Raw genomic sequence first — 23435 nt, 5'->3', positions numbered from 1 at the left:
GAAGTGTTGATTTGCCTAGGGGTAGGAAGACCCTTCAGAGGGATCTGGACAGGCTGGATCACTGGGTGCAGGCCGATGGGATTAAGTTCAGCAAGACCAAACCTGGTCCTGCACTTTGGCCACAATAACCCCAGGCAACACTACAGGTACGGGGCAGAGTGGCTGGAAGACTATGTGGAAGAAATGGATCTGGTAGTGATGGTCGATGCTCAGCTGAACATGAGCCAGCAGTGTGCCCAGGTGGCCAAGAAGGTCAATGACATCCTAGCTAGTATAAGTGTTGTCAGCGGAAGTAAGGAAATGACCGTCTCCCTGTTCTTAGCTCTGCTGAGGCCGCACCTTGAATATTGTGTTCAGTTTTGGGTCCCTCACTACAAGAAAGACATTGAGGCCCTGAAGCATGTCCAAAGAAAGGCAACAGAGCTGAGAGGTTCTGTAGCACAGGTCTTATGAGGAGCAGCTGAGAGAATTGAGATTGTTCACTTTGGAGAAGGGAAGGCTCAAGGCAGACCTTACTGCTATTTACAATCACCTGAAAGGAGGTAGTGGTGACATGGGGATCAGCCTCTTCTGTATAACTAGCAATAGGATTAGATGAAATGTCCTCAAGTTGCACCAGGAGAGATTCAGGTTAGATGTTGGGAAAATTTTCTTCTTCGAAAGAGTAGGCAAGCTCTGGAGTAGGCTGTCCTGGGAGGTGGTTGAATTATTGTCCCTAGAAATGTTCAAGAAACATTTAGATGTTGTACTAAGGGACATGGTTTAGTGGGGAAATATTGGTGATAGGGGGGCACTTGGACTGGATGATCTAGAGATCTTTTCCAACCTTAATGATCCTGATTCTATATGATTAACACGTAGGAGACTTATTGGAGCACCAGTGGAGCGATGAAAGCAATCCTCTTACAGGTGTCTATACCATAACAACACTGTGGATGGAAGAGAAATTTCATTTGCAGCCTATGGAGAACATTGAATAGATCAATGAAATAAGTTTGAAAGTTATGGAAAATGGTTCTTGTAAATAAATGAATTATAAGAACTGATGTTTAAAGATTAAAGACAAAATACAGATCAGAGATTTATAAACAGAGATTTATAAAGAGGCACAGCATTCTACTCTTTTATTTAAAAAAAAAACTCTTAATTCTGCAGTTGTTACATCTATGATGAATGCAAATTAAAAATTAGATTAACTGATAGAGATGCAAGCCTCAAGGCAAAAATATGTTCTTTCTTTTGCATGCTTAATAATTTAAACAGCAGGATAAAGAACATTGGGGGAAAACAACCATTAATTAACATAGCTTGATTCTCTATAGAATTCTGCTGGATCTCAGACAAACATGAAAATACAAGCAAAGTTCATGAACTCCATTTGATTAAAGCTCTAACCTTATTGCTTATACTGAGATGGATTACAATTAAGGCTTATTCATCTTCTTTATTTATCATGATAGTTTCCACTTCACAGTACTTGTAACAATTCTGATAACGTAAATCCCTATAATTTAAGCTGAAGTTTTTACATTTTTAAACAGAATATGAAAAATATGGAACAGCTGATAAAACAGCATGAACATTAAAGACTTGTCTTTATAGCACTGTCTACCTGAATATGCCATCAGTTCTGAAGGGATTAGTAACATTTAGGACAACTTTCTTCATCTCATAACATGGAGATTTGCATTTTAATGTATCCTGTAAGAGAACAAAAATTTATATAAGTGTGAAAAAATTGCAAAACCACATCCATTGGAAATACTACCAGGACAGTATTACTAAGAAGAATTTAACCACTGATAACTATATAATTCACACAACTTAAATACTTTGCTGCCAGTAGAGTTAAAGCTTACTTCTTTTTAAACATGTTTAATTTCCTCCACCTTGAAAATGACAGCACATGAGCAAGACCAAGCTTTTCATGTTCTCTTTCTTTATTCCTGACCCAACCATACTTTCTAACATCAGTGGCTATTGCTATGGTATAAAATGTGTCATGTAAGAAAGGAGAATCATATAAACTCCATCTACTTCAGAAAAGGATTTATCCAGATCTGCTAAAAGAATGTTTGATAACAAATGTTGGAAATTATTACTATCTCTGCTCTATTTCTAGGATGTATCTTAAATTTAAAGACTATCAAAACAAAAAAAGCTCACAAATTTTTGCCAACATCTAAAACAAGTTTTCATCAGACAAGGATGAAGAAGCATATTACCACCTTTTCAAAAAAATTTCCAAAAACATGCACATGCTGAAAGAGATCCAGATTTATTTTCAGAGCAATCTGTGAAAAAAAAATTTAATTTATTTGAGATCTCTGTGAGATGTACATCCTTACATATCTCAAATATTCCTCTTTGCATTTCTCTGCATATACGTAAGCTAAAATTGGAAAGTTGAGCATCAATAGATCAAAGGTTAATGCTGATGGTTACTCATCTTTTGATTCTTACCTCAGGTCACTTTTGACTGATACAACATATATCTGAATAATATTTTTTGTGACAATAATAATTTCACACATAGACTTACAGCAGGTTCAATATGCTTGACTTCAGATTTCAGGGAGAATGTAAGTGTGGCACCACCTATTCCACCCAATCTCTTTGAGATCAGTAGCAACACTGCTTCAGCAGGATGTAGAAAACGACAAGTGAATTCCACATTTATAGTTGTTTGACTCCTAGGCAAAATAACAGTAATAATTCTTTGAATAATTAGGCATAAAACTGTAATTCAAGAATTATTCTGAAATATCATTTCAGGAGCATATTTTAGAGTCTTTGAAAGGGAAGATGGCACTTGCTTCTTCAGAAACACTTCGCTGTAGTTCAACCTCCTGTCTAAGAGCACTTTAAACATTCTAATAAAAGAACTAAATAGATAAAAAAAAAGAACGATATAAGTCCTTACTGCTTTTTACGTCTTCAGTATGTAACTTTACTTTTCTTTCCACACACAATCAGAAAAAGTCCCCTCACATTATATAATTGCCCTAAGCCAACAACTGATCTACTTTATGCTCCCCTATTTGAATACAATTTTGTATGTTAAACAGCTGAACATCCTGCTGTGTATACTATGAGGCAGATCTAGAAGTTTTTAATAAAATCCCCAAGACTGAAATAATTGAGTAAAAGAACCTTCAAAATAGTAAGTGAAGTTGAATAGCAAAGAGATGGAAAAAATCCAAGTAATCTCATGTAAACAACGTATCAAGTTTCAGATAGGAAAAGGGTAAAAATAACATGATTTGCATTAGTCCACAATTAAGCAAGACCAACAACAAAGTTCAGTAGCTGAAGCTCACACTTTGAAGCACTCAAAATCACTCTATAATACCAAGATTAGCATTTCTAAAAGCAAAAAAACACTGAGTTATAAAAGTATTCTGCCTTTCTATCAGAGGATAGATCAGAGTACAGAGAGCTTCTTCTAAACAGAAAAACAGGCAAATTTTTAAAGTTCCTAGTAGAAAACCACAAAATATATAGCCAAATTTCTGTTGACTAGTGTAACTTTCATTGAACTATTCTATATAGTTCAAAAAAATTTTAAATAATAAACAATATGAAAAAGATGGTAGAAAGTCAATAATCTCAAAAAAAAAATCCTGCAATTCTGTAAATTATGCAAGCTGATAATATTCAAATAATTCTTCAGAGGAACTAATTAAAACATATATGAGAAAAAGTTGTATTTGTAACATACAGACTTGTTTGTTGTTGTTCCGGAAGAGATGACAAATACTAAAGTCAAAACAAAACCTCTCCCCACCACACATCAGCCTTCCCTATTAAATGATTAGCTGCATATGAGCAGCCTGAGGAGGGGGAGGGGAAGAAAGAGAGAATTTAAATATAGAAGTGCAGAAAAATTGTGTAATTTATTAGTCTTCTGCCAACTGGGAATTCTAAAGCACATTCAAACTACTGGCGGTGTGTGAAATATGCCTATTATATACTGTGAGTACACAATCACAGGTAAATGGTGAGGCAAAGGACTTTTAACAGCAATCAGCAAGCCATGTGTTTATTAGCATCATGTTAATTTACATTTATTTCACAACTGTGGTAAGAACAGCTGCTTTTTCAAGTGAACTCAATTCATAAATCCTCTCAAGTAAGTTGAACAATTAGAGTGAGGGCATAAGTGCTATAACTTGATGGCAGTAGTGACATAATTTGTCCCTAGATTACTATTGCTATCAAGGAGGTCTTCTAACTCTGTTATATGATGAACACAGAGAAAAATAAAATCCTTACTGAAAACTGCCTTGGGATCTGAGAACTGGATGGCGATGAACACAAAAGTAATATCTTAAAAATATCTTGAGGAATATCAGGTGAATTTCTAAGCCTTCAACATGCAAGATGAAGTGAAAAACAGCCACAGTATTCAGAGAAATACATGACGTTTTCTAACATTACATTTTTCTGTTAATTCTTATTTGAAGAAAACACTAATAAAAAAATGAAACTTTTCTGGAGGTTGGTAGCCTTGCTTGTGGCAGGGGGGTTGTAACTTGATGATCCTTGCGGTCCCATTCAACCATCCCTGGATGTGTTTAAAAGCCATTTGGATGTGGTGCTCAGGGACGTGATTTAGCAGAGGGTTGTTAGAGTTAGGGTAGTATGGTTAGGTTGTGGTTGGACTCGATGATGTTTAAGGTTTTTTCCAATGTGAGCAATCCTATGATTCTATGGTCCTATAAATCCCATTCTGCGATTCCTCTGGCTCTTACAGCACTAAAAACTTATTACTTACTTAGGGGCAATTATTACAGTGTTTCCTTCAGGCAATAAGAAATCATCAGCATCTCTTCCTACAAGAGTAGCGGTGTATGCCAAAGTTTTAATGCTCGGGTTTTTCAGACGAATCTATCACAAGAATAACAACAAAATCATCATATTTTTATTCAATTTTTAAAACATAAAAAACAATTCTGGAGCTATCTTCCAAAATATGAATGAAGGATATCACAAAATAAGACAGTACTTCAAACTACTAGGCAGATCACTTTTCTCCCTAAGCAGTGGAGACATCCCACAGACTGTTAGACTTGAATTTTTCTGAGTACTTTTTTTGCATTGTACATTGCATGCTAATGCCAACTGTTAATCTCTGATTCTCTTGTATCTTTATCTCAGAAAAGATTCTTAAATTTGTTGATTTTTTCTGTGCTCACAAGCAAAGGATTAAAACAGCAGCAAGAAGTCAGGATCCCAATCCTGAAGAAGAAAAAAAAAAAAAAAGACAATTCTTTCCTCTTCTACATTTAGTAGCAAAATGACATGAAACCCTTTTTTTTGTTGTGGTATCTACATAATATAATAATATACAGCATGTTATAACTTGATGCTTCTACAAAACTAAATTCAGTGGTATCAGTACCTGTTTAACAATAGTTGCATGGAGAGCACCTGTAAATCCTACAGTCTTCTTAGGTAAGTAGTGAGGGAGGTTTTCATATAGGTAGACACACAGAATAAGCATCATGATTGGGTTTGGATCACAGATATCTGTGGCCTAGTATTGAAAACATAAAAGAAATAACAACCACATATTAAGTTAAAATTTGCCTGACAGTTTATAAAGATACAAAGATGCAAAACAAAAAATTTAAGATAAATTCTTAACATACAAATATTTGCAACCTATTAGTAACTGATGTAGGCTCAGAGCTCAGATGAATAACAATCTTGCCAGTGTACAAAAGTACTATTTCTTTAAGGACACTGACATGCTCTGGTAATAAACCTATGCTAAAAATTAAACCTACCTTTTTTCCTCGAACTTCAGCAAAAACATGTTTATTTTATTATTTAGTGAAGCATAATAGAAAAAGCAAGTAAAACCCGTTAACTGAAACATGTATTTTTGTCTTTTAAAAAAGATTTTTTAATCTTTCAGTTTACTATGTAAAATGCCATCCCAAGTACTCCTACGTACAGTTTTGCAACTCTGTATGAACACAATCCAACTAACAAAGGAACATAAGCATATAGTTATTTTTACTGCAAATGCCAAATTGCTATATATAGGATTACTGAATCTTAAATATTTGATTTAGAAAAATGAATTTAAATGGCAACTGTAGAACACGTCAAAATCTTAGTCCTCAGTGTCTTTATTGTCTCACTTCGAGAGAAATAGCAACTCTTCCACCATCACATGAACTTTTCATTAAGTCCGATCAAATAAAGAAAATGGAACTGACTTCTCACAAAAAATACAGGCAGAAAATATCTAGCCATCAATTCAAACAAATTCCTGAATCAAACTAATTAAATTAACTATTTTTAAATTTCTTACATTGAATTTTAGAATATAATAAACTTTTACAATTCTAAGTTCTCTCCTAAATTAAATATCATGTCCTAAGGAAAAATGCATACACTTGAGAACAGATTTAAACATCAAACTACTGCATTAGTATGTAAACCCTCTAAAAGGTACCCTTTTTCATTTGAGACACTTTATTTGAATTCCTTACATAACTGAGGCTCATTTAATACAGTAATATTTTGAAAAAGGCTCTATGCATTCCCACAAGCAGAGTTTTATAAAGAAGGCTTGTAACATAGGTTGAAAATCAGCAAGAATATGAAGAGTCATACTAAAATAAGAGTAAGTCTAACTGAAATCTGCCAGATGAGAGCAGATGTGATGGTATGGAGATTAACAACAAATCAAGAATAAAAACAAACTGTTAATTTTTTGCAATTTCTGAAACTTACCCTCAAGACATCAGAAAATGAGGATGTCCTGAAAAGTGGTAGATAATAAGCCTAAAACAGTCAGCTCAATAAAGAAACTCAATGGGAAGAACCATACCTATGTGAATTCCTAACAGAAACCTTGAAATCAAACTAAATATTTCATTCTCATTCTCAGAATTTTTTTTTATTTTATTTTATTTTTTTTTAATAACTACTGCTACTCTGCATTGTAAATAGCAATGAAGAGTTTAGGAAAAGAAATTAGTTGTATTAGTCACGCAGGCTGAAAAATGGAGAAAACCTTTTTCCTCTTCTGGACTATTTTTAGAAAGCAGGAGAGATATTTAGACATTCCCACTATCACCGTAACTTTCTGAGTTAGGGTTGCTTTTTTGTTGGTTTATTTCCTCCTAGTTTACTGAAAGTTTTATATTAGAGAATATAGTTCAGTACTTCTAAGAACCAGCTAACTCAACTCTCTAAAAGCTCAAGAAGAAATAAAGGACTGTGTGAAAAAGTAAATATCTCTTCCAAAGGACAGAACAAGAATGAGTCTATCTTCAAGTTTTGCAGAAAGGCTCTTGTTCTTCTGGTTAATTCCTCCCATAGGTATGCCAAAAAAAACTTTATACTTCAGCATCAGAACAAAAAAGCAGCTGTAACAACACTGAAGAATACACATGATCTTCACTTATGGATCCCCTAGGAATATCCCTAATCTGCCTCTGCCAACAGAGCAATTGCTGGTGTAAAAGACATAAGAAATTGGGCAAATATAAAGTGGTCTTTCCATTGACATAATTTCTCAGATGCTGGAAATTAGTGCATTAAGAATTTATTGATTATTTTTAGAGTCATTGGTCTAAATTCTTCTCTATTTCATTCTTTATACAGAGAAATGAGATCAGCTTTCAATAAGAGTTAATTAACTCTTTTTAATTAGAAATTGCTTATTGACTCTTCCTCCTCTTTTGACATTATTAAAATGTAATTATTAGCTGACATTATTGCCTAAAAATAGGACCACACAAAAGCAACTGAGATGTAATTCCTGAGACAGAAGCTCTAAGAAAGCAAATGGATCCATCAATCCAAGCACAAATAGCTCCACTCTCTAACTGCTTCTACTTGGTGACTGATGAACCAGCATCTGACAAAGCATTGCCAGCTACAAAAAGCTGCATTATGACATACTGATTCTGAGAGGAAAAAGGGTATAAAAAACAAAAATTTGAAATTCCAGTGGAGACACCTACTTCCAACATGACATAAAAAAACTCATTAGTTTAAAGCAAACATCCAAAGAAAAAGTTTTACATGAAGTAAGAACCTAAGTGCAACCTAGTGGTTCACAACATAGGCCAAAAAAGTACCGCTTAGATCATCTTTTCCAGTGGTGGCTACAAGCTGATGCTTAAATGCAGACACTTAGAAGGTAAGTACACATATACTTCAGTATTTTGTCATCCTGGGTACAAGACTAGCTGAACCACACAAGACTTCTGTCTACTTGGAAACCCTCAATGGATTTCTCTTTCAAGCACATGTATAGTCTCCCTTAAAATCAGTGTAAAAACAGTAAAGGTAGCTTAAGAGAACACTGTTCTACTTAAGTTATGTTCAGTATACCTGAAAAAGAAGCAGGAAAAAAGTGGGTAAGCTAAGTTTTCTTAATGGATACATTGCAAATAAGTGCACTAATGCCAAGCATTTGAAATAACATTCACATCCATCAGCCTACTGCATTCTTGTGCAATGCAAACAGTTCTTTGGTTTTTCAAAGATTCTAGAGAACACTAAGGAGAATAACTAGAGCTCACAAGTTTTGCTTCATTTCCTATAAAGACATCAAAACAGTATTTCCATCACAATTTCTCTGACAAGAATGAACTTACACTTGACATAGAAGTGGGAAAATATGATGCTCTTTCATAGTCACAGATGGGTGTAAACCATTCTGAATTTCAGATCAGAAAATTTCAGAATAAACTGGTTTCTAAGTTTAAAAATGTAAGGAGCCTTTCTAACACAGCTTTCCTAGTGCAGGAAAAGCTTATTTACCTCCTTATTTTTTTCCAGTTTGTCAGAAGTTACCCTTCCTCTGCTACAGAAGTGAAAATAAAAATAAGGAATTATCAGGAGTGAACTTAGCAGTTTTTCCTCTTGCTGCTCCAGGTGATGACATATCATGCTTTAAGAAGATGATTGGTGTCTTGAATGTAAGAATCCCCATCTCGGTAAGAACACACAAATCTAGAAAGATCAGTGAAACTGTAATTCTTATAAACTTGGGAGATAAATTGAAGGCAGAGGTAGATGCCAAGGCACAATGAGAGGCAGCTGTTCTCTCCACAACAGGGAGCCAAAGGAATATAATAGCTCCAGAGAAGAGGACAGCCTGTTCCATCCCACCACTCCAGCAGAAGCAGGCCAGCCACAAGCAGTTCCAGTCCTAGCACTGCACACCTCCTTGGGGATGGGACCAGGCCAAGGCCTGGATGGGCCGTAGTACTGTGGGTGGGCCCATGGCAGGGCAGGGCAAAGCTGTGAGAGCTGGAGCCAGACTGTGCTGCAACTGCCCTGAGGTAACATGAGGGCCTGGGCAGCTGGGATTGCCCCTGGGGAAAACTGAAGGGCAGACAGGGCTGGGGTGCCCTCCGACTTTGAGAGTAGTTAAGTTTAAATAATATTCAGCCTGTATCTCTGACGTGTCAGCACTTTGCTTGATAGTCAAAAACTTTGTCAATACTGTTAGAACACTTTAATTTGCTAAATCTAAGAAACAAGAGTATCAAAAATAATCCCAAATTAGGGCACTTTCAGCGAGAAGATGTATGTATTTAGCTGCTTTTATTGCTGGAGAATAAGAAATTTCTACAGTACTCTTAGAAAAGCATGTATGAACTCTGGAAAATCCATGTACAAAGTATCTCTTATATTCTCTACCGCTTTTCCCTTCCAGAATATTTTGATTGCAGAGCATGTCTTTGCTACAATTAAAATGCACACCTTGAATGTCTACTATTGACTGATTATATAGCTTTGTTTAAGTTCTTAATCTGTACAAAGAACTTCCCCATCTATAAGAACATGAATACCTGAAAAATGTGGTGAACTTATTATATTATTACATTGTATCTGAAAATACACTAAGTGCATTAAGGTGCATGTCCTGGAGATCTTCCATCTTTTCCTTACGAGGTATCAGCTTCTGCCTGTTTTTATTATTAAAAGGTGAACCAAAGTATGCCTTTATTTTGAAGATTGCACACAAATTATCTTTTTACAGTTCCTGCCAGTCATAAGTCTGTGAAACAGTCAATTTTCTTGGTTTAGCAAAGAAATTTATATGGCATAATAAGGCCATTTATAACAGTATATATATATCAGGAGGTAGGAACAGAAAAATAGCTAGTACAACTGGAAAATAGTAGGGTTAGTTTTGCCCTGCTAATCAAATGGAAGGAAAAAAAAAAGGTTGTAATTGAGCTTCCTTCATAACTTTGTTCACGCAGCAACTCTACCCCTGACTTCTAATGCTGTTTATTCCTTTGCAAAGTTTCCTTGTGTGCAGACAAGTGCTATGTTCATTCCATTATGTCTTCTGGAATTCTAACAAGCTCAATATGTTTCACACTCACCCCAGTCTCTGACATTCAGTTTACTCATGATGGAAGCTGCTCCATTCATCAAATCAAGAGAAAGATGAGAGCTTTTTAGTTTTTACTAATTTTGGTAAGGATAGTATTTTTAATCGATAAGGGAGCAAAAGAGAAAATGTAACAGTGAATCAGATATTTTAAATAGCCAGTACTCCAGTAACTAATACATACAGCCAGAATATAGAAGATAACAACATGAGTCCTTGTAAGAGTGTAGTCTTTTAATACAGCTTTGCAACGGTTAATTACAGGCCATAAGTTTTGTACTGAATTTACAAGGCCTCAGTACAACCTTCCTCTAAGTTTTCTTGACTAGCTTAGAAGATCAGTCTTTTTTCACTTGGTTTAGCTGTGACGTCAATGTCTTTAATAGATGAGATGTCTCTGGCTAATTGGTTTTACTTTTACATTTGCATGGTACTGGCAGCAGCCATGCCTATAAAGAGCTTGCAGTCAGCCACTTAAAGAAATACAGATTTGGAGCTGGACAAAACTAGTTTTATGGACAACAAAAATGGTATCTAACATCATATGTAGGCCAATGTGAGAAAAGATATTTGTGAGGTGCTACCAAACATATAAAAGTGATTCTAATAAAGGACTCCAGAGCCTGATGGATTAGTGTTACTCACACCAGCAGCCCAAAGTTACTGACTTACTCGTGTATAAAACCTGTGAAAGAATTCTTATGAGTCAATATGATTTAGAAAGAGAAACTTAAGTGCCACCAAACATTTATAGAATTTATCACTTTTTTAGTGTTCAACTGCATTATGTTAGTTCTTCAATATATTTTTTCTGTGTTGCCTTAGAATGTTAACCATATATATATATATACACATACATACTCATTCTGTCATTTTGTGATTTACAATGCCCGAACTGACTTAATCTTTTTTTATCCAGCTAGTTTTGTATACATATATATATTATATATTTATATATATATTTATATATATATATACACACACACACACAGTTTTACAAATCAAGAAACTATGAAAATTACTTGTAATTAAATATATTTATATGAAGAAATATTTTGGTTTCCATCATACAGTAGAACATGAAACAAAACTGATTCAGTAAAATCTCATCTCAATTTGATATACATTGTTATCATAAATGTAAAAAATAATAAAAAAGTATATAAGTACTGATCATACAAAAACACTTACCTTTATGTTTATAGTCAGGCTGACTGCATGCATAGCATTCACAAGTATCAAACAGTTGTGCAGAAAATGTGCAGGAGTCCTTGGATAAGTATACATCCTTACAAAGTGAGAAGCAATCTAGGGAAGACAGAATTCAAACTTTTCATATTCTACAGAGTATTTTCAGTCTTTCAGAAATCCATAAGATTTAAATTTTAAACTAAAATCATCAATGGAGAATATACCTAGAGAAAAAGAAATACTGAAATAATGACTCTATACTCACTAAATGGTATTTTCTTCTTTAAAAACCATAGAAGCCAACAGTTCCAAAGGAACTTACATTAATTAATATTGGGCTCTAGATAAAACTTGCAAGATATTAAGAAGAGTTCTTACCAAGAACGGACAGTAAGCTGCCATCTGTGCTGCCAATACCAGACCATCTAGAAGATCCCGGTCAAAATTTACTATCCATCTCATCAGTGGTATTTTACCTAGTTTAAAAACAGAGTAGGTTGAATTAGATCTCTTTTGATCTCTCTTCTGAGATGACTAATTTTATTCTGGGTAAATAAGATGACTTTCTGAAACAACTGAATAGAGAAAATAACAGTAAAAGGACTTATGCCATGTTCAGATGTAGAAGTTTCCAGGCATTATGGCATCTCCAGAGCCATTAAATGTTACTCTCACACTCTGCTACTGATTTTAGAGTACTTATTACAACTGGAGGGAAAGTAGATAACATTAACTTCACTTAGCTGTAAATGTAGGTACCTAAGCATGTAAATTTCTATTTTTATAGATATAAGGTTCATACATAGCTACTGAAACTAACAAAAATATACAGGAATCATTTTCAATTGCAACATTTAAGTCAGAAGGTCATATTCAAGGTTATATTAAGTTGTTTGTCACTTAAAGAACTCAGTGTCAATCAAAGCTAATAGCTTGACTTTCAGCATAGGTCAATACTTCTATGTTTGGGTTTGCAGGCCCTGCAAACCAACAAGGTTATAATTGTTTTTTTTTAATTATATCTAATATATTTGTTTAAAATAAAATTGATTAAAGTAAAGAAAGTAAATGAGTTATTTATAAGTACTTTTATTTGAAGCATTTTATATCTTACATTTACCACAGCATTTAAACAGTGCACTTTTGTTGAACAATAACAAACCATAAGAAGAATAGTCATTTGAAATTCTCATTTCAAAACTCTCAATTTCAAAAAACTCTTCAAAAAAATGATTGAAACTTGAGATGATCTCTGAAAAAGGCTACTGACTTACTAATAATTAAATGTTTTAAAACACACAATTACTGGTACTTTGCACTCCAGATAACATGTAGTTTGTAAAGCACGAACATAGAGGAGAAAATTTTCTTTTTTTTTTTTTTAAATAATCTGGTAACAAATATTCAAGAACTGAGTCACAACTTCTTTAATCAGTTATCTGCAGCTTCTTCTAACTTCCACCACAAATAGTTATTCTTTAATTTCCTTTGTTTTCCTTACTGTTTAAAGTCTGAGCTTACAAATTTAGGAAACACTATGGATTTCAGTCACCAACAAGTGTTACAAATAGTCTGGGATCATGCTTCTCAGACAAGATAATTCAGATAGCTTTTATTTCACTATACATTCAGACAATGTACCAATTACAATTTACCAACCTTGAAGCTTCCTAGATTGAAAAATAGCTACCAATATGTTATGGAATCCAGGATGAACCGACATGTTATGTATTACACACAGATCTTAATGTTATAATACATAGAAATGTTGTCTTTTTTCAAAAATGCTATCATTAAAAGAAGTTGGTAAGACTGAGATACTATGATAGTAGTATAAAGATGTTAAGAACAGTCCACTATCTTCATTAGAAAAAGAATTTGGAGACTATAGTAAGTGACACAGAAATAATTTAAAACAACAGAAGCATAAAATGTTTTATCATGTTACACATTTCAGAATTTTATTTCAAGTCTGTCCTTATTCAGAGCTACGTTCTATCAGACATTGCCTATGAAAGCAGAGGTACAAATTGTGCATGTTTTAAAAAACTCAACAGAAAAAAAATCCTGTAAGCTAAATGAAAATCTCAGAAAGAATGAAAGTATAGAATCTCTATGTATTTAGAATACAGTGGTCCATTTGCTTAATCTTTTGCTCTCACAGACTACGAGATCCTATCCTGTAGATATTAGCTTCACTTAGTGTTATTAAGGATTTTAAACTTTTGGCAGCATTTTGGGAGTACGTTTTATTCTTTACGAACAGCAACCACCAAAACCACACTGACTAAGAAAGCAAATAGGCTGCTGTACCTTGAAAGTTACTGAATTTTGTAACTTAGCAAACTTTATTCACTCCTAAATATCTCTAAATGTTGGCAATATTGATGTAACCAAGTTTGTTATTATTCAAAAGCCAGGCCACAAATCCATTAGCATTCCAACAAGAAAAAAAAATCCAGATCTTAAAAGAAGCCAGAGTGGTAACCATTCTACATAGCACTGAATACACTCTGAATCTCCAGAATGGGTTTCTTCTACTAACACTTTGAGTGTATATCTCCTCAGTTCTCTGTACCTAGGTTTGTTTTATATCAAGTGCAGATTCAAAACTGCCTCTAGTGGCAAGGAAGAAGATAGAGATGATGCTGGTAGTGTCAGGTAACAATGTCACTATCAGCACATTTAATCCCAAGAAGTTTGGTTAAATTTGCAAATAAGTAGCTATTGTTACCTACAGGTGGCCATGGAATTCTTTATTTATACCAGATAGATTAGTTGCAAGTTTATAAAATTATTCTACAGGTGCTGTATATATTATGCTCAAAACTCAAGAATGAAACTAGCGTCAAAGAGAAGTGTCAAAGAGAAAAAACAAAATAACCATAGTAGAAATCATTAGATTAGATGATTAGATTATTACTATGATCAGATAGAATCCTATATTAATGCAAAGTAAAGATATCAAATAACAACCTCAAAAAAAAAAAAATAATTCCAGGAAAAAAAAAAAATAAGCTAGAGGATCAGAGCTTCATGATCCTTGAGGTCCCTTCCAACCCAAGCCATTCTACAATTCTAACTAGCACACAACAGAATTTTATCAGACTTTAACTCTGTATTTCATGAAAGACTGAGGTTCTTAGAGAATTTTCAAAGATAGTTCAAGAATATCCAGAAGTAAAATTTTGATGTCCATATGCTTTGCAGTAGGGGGTGCTGCTTCATAATGTTCCCGCTGAGACTCTGACTTCAGAAAGTAACACTGCCATTTATGGAAAAAAGAGGAAATTGGCCTATCAAGAAAAACACTATACATCTAAAACAAACTTTTGACCCACTGCTTGTTATAGCAGTCAGCTGGAAAAGTTGTTTATTTTATTTCATGCTCATGTTAACTAATGTGGGAATAAAGATATTTGGTCTAACTTCCAAAGCACTACAGCTGTGATGTTATTCCTGCAAAATACTTCCACACAGGGTGCTAGTTATTATTTTTAACTGCTAAAATAAACACTACAGCAGTGAAAAAAAAGAATGTATCAAAACATTCAGTAGGAAAGTAATTAGATCATTATTAGCAATTTACACATATAAAAAGCTATGTCAACCCATGACAAACTCCTGGCACAATATTCTAAGCAAATGTTGTATTTCTTAGTTCTTTTATTCATTTAGAGAATTCAGATGCCTCAGTACTTGGAAAAACTTAAACGTCTAACACTTCATATCAACTATTTGCAGATACTTTGCATACACACATAGCTTTGCTGAGAAAGTATAGAACAGGCTGCACAGGCTTACCAATATGTGTATGTAAACTCATCTCAGTTAAATTAACTCTGTGACATTGAATACTTCAGTTTGTGCTTTCTGCAGTGTTATGTTTTCCTATTTGTGATCCAAAGTGACATCAAATGATTTCAAAGAAAGAAAATATCAGAAGGTTACTGAGTTTGAAAGCCAATAGCTGCACAGCTCTATCTGCAATACTCTTCCTCGTCACAGTATTCAGGCCCCTTCCAGCATCTCTTTCCATTTACTTTCAGCAAGATTTCTTTCACAAATGTAAGATGTTGGATGAAAACAGATGTAACTTTGGTCAACTTCTTACCCTCTCTTCATCCCCCACCAAAAAAATTACCATATCAGAAGATAGATGGAAATATTATTATGAATTAATAATTAAAGTATGTTATATCATGTATTAATTATAATTTCACTGTTCTTAAGCAGTTTCTTTCTTTCCAGATGGTCCTAAGGGGTTATTTTGTTTACTTTCATTGCTAGAACTTCATCTCTAATTGTTTAAATAACTTTTTTAAAAATTAAGATGATTACTCTCTTTCGTTCTCCTGAAAACATCAGATTTCTTCTAGAATATTCCACAAAAGAAAAAGTTATTTAAAATGATGACCTAAAGCCTCTATCTTTCTGAAGGAAGTTTAACCAAATTCAATTTAAACTTAAATGGAGTTTCCTTTATTGTAGTTACTTCATTAATAAGAAGAGAAAGAAAATTGAATATAATTTCTATTCTAAATATCCATGAAATTTACTTCAGGAAAAAAAAAGATTCCTTAAAAGTGGTTTAGAATGAAAACTTCATTTTATAGTAAGTTTTCAGATCTAAAAGAAAATAATCAATTATAAATGTATAAAGGAAAAAAGAAAGATTTCACTGTGTCACATTTAATTTTTTCCTACAGTTTAACTGAAACTCCATTTTCTTAAACTGAAAACTCAGAACTTAAGTGTCTTAACATCTAAATTGGGTCATTATTAATTTAAACTAACTTCTTAAACTCAATTTTTCTGATTTCTAATGTAGGAAAAAATAATTTCATCTCAACTTCTTGGCAAATTTCTTGCAGTTCTTTCAAAAATAAGCAATGTAATAATATCAATTGTCACTATCACCTATATAGATTTTTCTGTCTTTACTTATCATTTCTTTCACATTGGTACAATTCTCTGTGCGACAGCAAAGTGCACGTGGGAACAAAGCTGGCTGGGAAAACATTTATTTACTTTTTAACCTGGATCATTTACTTTTTAACCTGGATCACCTCAATCCAGTTCACTATGCCTCACAAAAATGGCTTGGCCATATGGAAGCACATTCTTTGAAAAACATTTCTTAAACTACAGCATTACAATGTAAGAAAATCAGAGCATTAAAAAAAAAAATAATATTTTCCTAATTTTGTCTAATTATATATTTTTAAGTGTTTTTATTGCTTAACCCTTCAAATATTACTGATCTTAGCTCAAATACTAGTGAATAAATTAGAAAAGATAATGTAAATTATTTTTCCTAATTACAACTGATCTAGCAGAATACCTGCTAGCTAATCCTCTAACATAATTGAGTTGCTAAACATAATTACTTGATTTTAGTAGGAATAAACAATTAAAATCAGAAGTCTTACTCAGAAAAGTACCTTTTTGGTAAGTGAGGGAAAAAAAAGCATAAACTAGTGCATATTTGAGATAGATACAGATTCTCAGCCAGTGTCATAGTAAAAAACATGTGTGCTGTAGGCCAAAAATAGCTTAGTACAAAAACAGTAACAGATAGCAGATAAACGTATGGTTGGAGGAGAAGACAAACAAAATTGTCCAAAATTGAACTTATGAACTCTGAGGCAGATTCCTGTTATTTACTAGCTGCTATATTACAAAATTTGAAAACACCCAGAGTGGACTAAAGTGGCATGTTCTGAATCTTTCCTTTAATGAAGGGGTCTGAGACAGAAGGCACAAATTAGGAGAATAATCACATTTTCTCCTTCTATATATAAACTATCTAGAGTCCCCTGGCTGTCATAACCTTTCCAAGATTATTGTGATCTTGACATCAGCCAGATCCCTCAGCACTTCATGGTGTATCCCATCAGATCATATGGATTTGTATTTGTGCAATTTAAGTGCTCCCTCATCTGATCCTCCTTCAACAAAAGTGATTATTCCTAGCTCCAGACTTTCCCACTCATCTCGAGAGTCTGAGACTTCTGAATACAAGTCTTACCAGCAAAGAGCAACATAAAGGAGACATTGAGTAACTTGGTCTTTTCTATATTCATCTTTCATCAAGTGATCTGCTCTATTCAGCTGCAAGAACAGCACAGAAGATGACACCAGTTCATACTAAGGCAGTAAAAGTAGAGAGGGTATGAAGAAAGTGAAGGCTGAAACAGAGGATTCAAAGACACACTGAAGCAGATCATCTGTGGAAAAAACAGTATATGATCATGCAGTTAAGAACTATTAAAATACAGAGGAATAAGACTAAGATTATGATCTCCATTATTTATCTCAATTTTCTCATTTTTAATTATTGTAATTTTTTGCGAGAGAGATGGAATTAGAAGCACAATAAAAGTTTCCTAATGTTCATTCACAAAGATATTTCTGAGTCCTCTAGCAAATAGAATATAGAACTCACGAACAATAAAACAGAATATTGAACTAGCAGGGCAGAATATGCAACTTGACAAACTTAAAAAGCAAATATAATTTATGTCTTCACATTCCAGTATTATGCTTCTCTGAAAGCAGAGAAGTATTAATTAAGTGAAATTGAAAGAGAGAACTGTAAAGCAGATAAACGTCACCTGGCAATAACCACAAATTTCATCTCACCTATGACCAAGGCCCTAGACCTTCACCCAAGTCTACACAGATGAATGCATTTAACCTACTGAGTTATCTGTCCCATTAGCATGATTTAATAGAAGTTATTATAATTTCTGAGAATCTCAATACTATAAACTGTTTTTTCAGAGTCCTAATTTTGAGAGCTTTTAGAACCAATTGTAAAAAATAAATAAATATATAAAAATATTTTCTAATTACTGACAAACATATGATATCATTAAAAACAAATATACATATTTTAATATTCTGTTCTATCTCAGAACCCAGGCAACCAAAACAGCAATCCATTAACTTTCAGATGCATCATCAGTAGATATTACAATTGAAATGAAATGTTGGATTTTTGGCCAGTAATATCAAGTGGATCTGTGTTTTAAGGTTAATATTCACTCTGGGCTTACCTTAAGATAATTCAATTAGAAGTTTAACATGTAATAAGATACATTTTGATTTTCATACTCAGCCCACTAAGTTCCCAGAGGCAAGAACAAGTCTTGCATCTAAATAATGTTAGAGACTACAAGAAAGAGGACAGTGGAGTTGAGGAGGTCTTGTGATAATGTGGGTCGATGCTTGACTAAACATGAGCCAGCAGTATGCCCAGCTGGCCTAGAAGGCCAATGGCATCCTGGCTTGTATCAGAAATAGCACTGACAGTGGGAGTAAGGGTTGTGATCATCCCTCTGTACTCAGCACTGGTGGGCACTGGCTGCAACTCAAGTGCTGTGTTCAGTTTTGGGCCCCTCACTACAGGAGAGACATTAAAGTCCTGGAGCACGTCCAGAAAAGGGCAACAGAGCTGAAGAGGGGTCTGAAGAACAGGTCCTACTAGGAGCAGCTGGAATTGCTTAGTCTGGAGAAGAGGAGGCTTGGAGGAGACCTTATTGCTCCCTACAATCACCTGAAAGGAGGTCATCTTTTCTAACCTTGGTGATTCTATGATGGAACTCAAGGGAATGGCATGAAGCTGTAACAGGGGAAGTTGCATATCAGAAAAAGGCTGTTCACCAAGAGGCTTCCCAGGGCACGGCACCGAGTTTGAAGAAGCATCTGGACAACTCTCTTGGTCTTATGGTCTGATTTTTGGGTGGCCCTGTCTGGAGCCAGGAGCTGGACTCAATTTCCTTATTGGTACCTTCCAACTTGGAATATACTATGATTCCAAAATACCCATGCAGCATATATGGCAAACCATAACATCGGCCATTCTCTCTGCAAGTTCTTGTCCACATAGATCTGTTTTATTCTGTCACATAAAACACAACAGCAACTTGCAGTAAAACGAGCAGACTGCTTGTCCCTTTAAGACAGCTTCATCAGAACAGGCACTAGACACAAACACAATATATTGTAAATATATTTACTGTAGGGTATGTTACTTAGCTAGCAAATCTGCCCAAGTTAATCAGAAAATCCAACCCAAACTGCTAGTTCCCAGGTAGAAATCTGTTCCTATTGGATGCATGAAGTCTAGACTGATCTTCCATTTTATCTGTAGGATTACTCAACACATTTGAGAATATTCACTATAATTTGTTTCTACACAGATAAAATGAGAAACAGAATGGAATATGCAAAATATAGTTATGGTAGAGAATACGTCCAAATCAGACCTAGGGAAATGATATGCAAATAGATTACCCATAATTCAAATAGGTTAGAAATCACTCAAGAAAAAAAGGCACTGGACAACCTTTTTTCATGGCTCTTCTTATGGAGTTCTTCCCTGGTAATAATCAGAGTTCCCCTTCTTAGCTTTAACTACCCATTCAAAATTAATGCTGAAAGACAGCACGAAGTTAGGGTCAAGAAGCAGAAGGGAGCAGTCTTACCAGGAAATAGAAGTAATAATTGCTACGGGATGAACAGTGAGCATATCTGTTTTACCAAATTTGAATACTAGAACGGCTGAGGTCAGTCTTAAGCTGAAAAGATCATTTTGTCTAATCCTATTCAAATCATCACGAGGAGTCAGACTGATCCCACAAGCAGGAAAAAAATCTGGTCTTCATCACATCCCTCTCTAAGTGGCATTAGAATTAAGTCCACACAAAAATTACTCTAAAAATTCTGACAAAACTAGTGCACAAACACACTGCTATAAGCACAAATATAAACAACTGAATATGACCATAGACAGGCAAAGTCAGAGAAAGTGATTATTGCTAGCATTTCCTTTTTCTGGTCAATAACGGAAAAAAGAAACTGGGAAGATTGACCACCCTTCACCCTTTATGCTCAGTTAGAAACTATACAAGAACAAGACGAGATATTTCATGAACAGTGATAGTCATTGAATATGTAACACAGAAACACGAGAAATGAAAAAACGCTTGGATAAGCAGTAATTTGTCCCCCCAACAATTCTTTCTGTGGCAAGTTATCACGATATCTTCATTAATTATTATTTTCAAGGTCAAAAAATGAGTATGAAAAGTGAGAAAATAGTGAGGGGGGGGGAAAAAATCACCTTTTTGACCATCTTTCCACACAGTTTTTCGATTATTCTCATAATTTTTATTCAACCAAGTGAGGATGATTCGTTCGTATGGAGAATATATATTACTGGATAAAAGTTCTGAGTTTATTCTTGGCACATTCTGCATGTTTTCCAAGTTGATCACATCAGCAGTATTATGTGAAGAAACACGTGGTAGAACAAACACCTGGAATTAGAAAAAGTGTTTTAAACACAAACTGTAAAAAGAACAATTTCAAGTTGAATGATTAAAAAATAACATTTCAAACTCAGAAAGTTTCTAGTTCAATAAATATTTTAGAGATAGCACATGAGCATGCATGTATGACAGAGAACAGACTTGCTGAGGTTATATTCAATTCTTTTACTTAAACAAAAACAAAATTGAAGTTTTCAAATACTCTTTTGCTAACTTTCTACAAGTTTTGATGAACCAGTTGATGTCAGTGAGCCATGCCATATTATGAGAATAACTATGTATAATCTAAGAAAAAAAAACTATTAATCACTGAACTGCTAAACTGATCTCCAATGCAATCATAAGTAGTCTTGAAATGATACAGTTCATGGCACAGATGATCCTTTAAATCCAGATTATACAGTTTCTATTGAAAAAAATCTCTGTCATATCTGCAGTAAAATTCTTCACACTCAGAGATCACTGATTATGTCTTGCATGAACTCATATTAAAAAATATAAGAAATAATATATAACTATATATATTATATAGTATACGAGAAAAATAAGTTAAAAATCAAAAATTCTATACCATGCTGTTTTTATGGTTTTTTTTTTTTTCCAAATTGAAATAACAAGTCTGACCACCCTGTCCAATGGCTAAGAACATCAAGGACCATGGCCAGAAGTGGGAACTACACTAATTCCATAAAGAGAAACCTGTTTCCAAATCAGAATGGAAATAGCTTGCACCCCTTTTTATAACTGCTTTTCTTCATACTAGCTATTCGAAAAAGGATCCATTTCTGGAGGCAAAGTGATAAAACTTTTTAATCCCTGCATTTGCTGCAGATGGAGAGGAACTCTCATTAAATATAGCACAGCTACAGCCACATAACTTTGGAGTCCCCATACATATATCTGGATTTATTTTTTTCCTGATGACATGAAGGATTGTCATCATTGCTTTCAACTTTTTGTGAAGAAAACCTTTTGTGACAAACTGATACATAAAACACAGTTGTCTGTTAACATTCATGGGACCAAACAATATCATCCATCATTGTTTAATTACAGTAAAAGAAAATTAAGTCACTTTTGAAGCACTTAAGTTCAGCATAATCTAGTACCATGCAAACACACCTGAACTAAATTATTTCTAACTTGTTCAGAAATACTCATTTCTCTCCATGATAGTTAAATGAGTTGAATGTGACTATCTTAAGAGATAAAGAAATCTCAAAATTTTACATCATTACTTTCAGATAACAATCGGAACAACAAAAAAGGAAGTAAATAAATACTGTTTTCTGCCTTTCCTGAACTGCAGCATCCTTGCAGGTTAATATATTGCAATGTTCCTCCATCAGTATCAACTGACATTCTATCAAAAGCATCAGAACAGGAAAGAGTAATGGCAACCACATTTAAGAGAAAGTACAAAGCATTGTTTACCCATAAAACATTCTTCTACTGTCTTTTACCAAGAAAGTTCAAATCATTCATAACCCAAGATGCCAGTGTCCACAGTCCTTTTTGGATACTGTTGAAGGACCAGAGCACTAGTATCTAGTACACTATATAAAAATTTTCAGATATAAGGTTAGGAAGCATTACTACTTTTAGCAATGAAAAGTATCATAATTAAATACATGTTCAGAAAATCTAAAGACAGATTATCTTTCTTGAAAAACCAACTTGACCCAAGGTTAAAATACTGCTTCTATTGTTAGTCTGTATCCTTCCATTTTTTCAAATGTTTAGAATTCCAGCAGCATCTCAACCCATGCTCATACAGAAAGCTACAAGTGTACCTTTATGATTTATGAAGTTCCCCTTTGTTCTGCATAGGTTATACCTTCCCCCCAACCCCTAGAATAAACTTGATTTTCCATTTCTGCAAGCTCAAGTTATGTAGATGTTGATTCCTCTGTAAATTCTGCAGCAATAGATTTCATAATAGGAAAGCGGGCCATTGGGCATGGACATGAAAGCAGTATGAGATGACATTCTGATTGATAAGGACTACTATACTTATTTCCAACATCAAATTGGATAACACAACATCTCTCATGAATAGATAAATTATTTCAGCATTTTCTTAAAATTGCAACATGCTGTTTGAGAAAAGAGAGGATTCTGTTTCATTTTATTTCACTTGATAGCAATCACAAAAATGCTTGTCTCTAGTTTCATTTTGCTGAAACTCCTTTTAAGACATGAAACATTCTCTTAAATTCAGAGCATTTAAAAACTAGTCCCAATAAATATTTTCATATAAAACAATCTTGCTATCTTGACAGTTCATATCCTGTTTTTCTTTACTGTTCTGATGCTTTATTTCCAAAGTAAGTATAAATCCTGTTTGGCAGCAGCCACTGCCACCCTTGTCACAAAATGGGATTGAATAAGATGATATGAAAGAGAAATTAGGACATTAAATGCCAAGTGACTAGATCCAGCATAAAGCTGTGTTATGAGTTCTGTTTATTCTTTATTACATCGAATGAAAAAATGACGAAGTTGTGTAGAAGGTGCAGAAAAAT

At 34.1% G+C, this 23435-nt stretch overlaps 1 protein-coding gene across 11 annotated transcripts in view; it reads right to left on the bottom strand.

The window, feature by feature from the left end:
* Positions 1 to 23435, bottom strand: part of CFAP47 (cilia and flagella associated protein 47) — a 255343-nt gene that overhangs the window by 157262 nt on the left and 74646 nt on the right. For 10 of the 11 annotated variants that reach the window (XR_014879873.1, XR_014879875.1, XM_085210115.1 and 7 more), the window contains exons 33-40: positions 20703 to 20898; positions 11951 to 12048; positions 11573 to 11689; positions 5405 to 5539; positions 4778 to 4890; positions 2543 to 2693; positions 2229 to 2294; positions 1613 to 1701 (exon numbers count right to left, since the gene is read on the bottom strand). Coding sequence is in view for 9 of the 11 variants with exons in the window: in XM_085210115.1 (XP_085066241.1) it covers positions 1613 to 1701; positions 2229 to 2294; positions 2543 to 2693; positions 4778 to 4890; positions 5405 to 5539; positions 11573 to 11689; positions 11951 to 12048; positions 20703 to 20898 (965 nt within the window). In the remaining 2 variants the exon portion in view is untranslated. The remainder of the gene's footprint in view (positions 1 to 1612; positions 1702 to 2228; positions 2295 to 2542; positions 2694 to 4777; positions 4891 to 5404; positions 5540 to 11572; positions 11690 to 11950; positions 12049 to 20702; positions 20899 to 23435) is intronic. The other variant, XM_085210122.1, reaches the window with a different exon arrangement.

The sequence above is a fragment of the Meleagris gallopavo genome, chromosome 1 (genome assembly GCF_905368555.1).
Source record: "Meleagris gallopavo chromosome 1, MGAL_WU_HG_1.1, whole genome shotgun sequence".
Lineage (NCBI taxonomy): Eukaryota > Metazoa > Chordata > Aves > Galliformes > Phasianidae > Meleagris > Meleagris gallopavo.
This window is presented reverse-complemented; position numbering and strand designations above follow the sequence as displayed.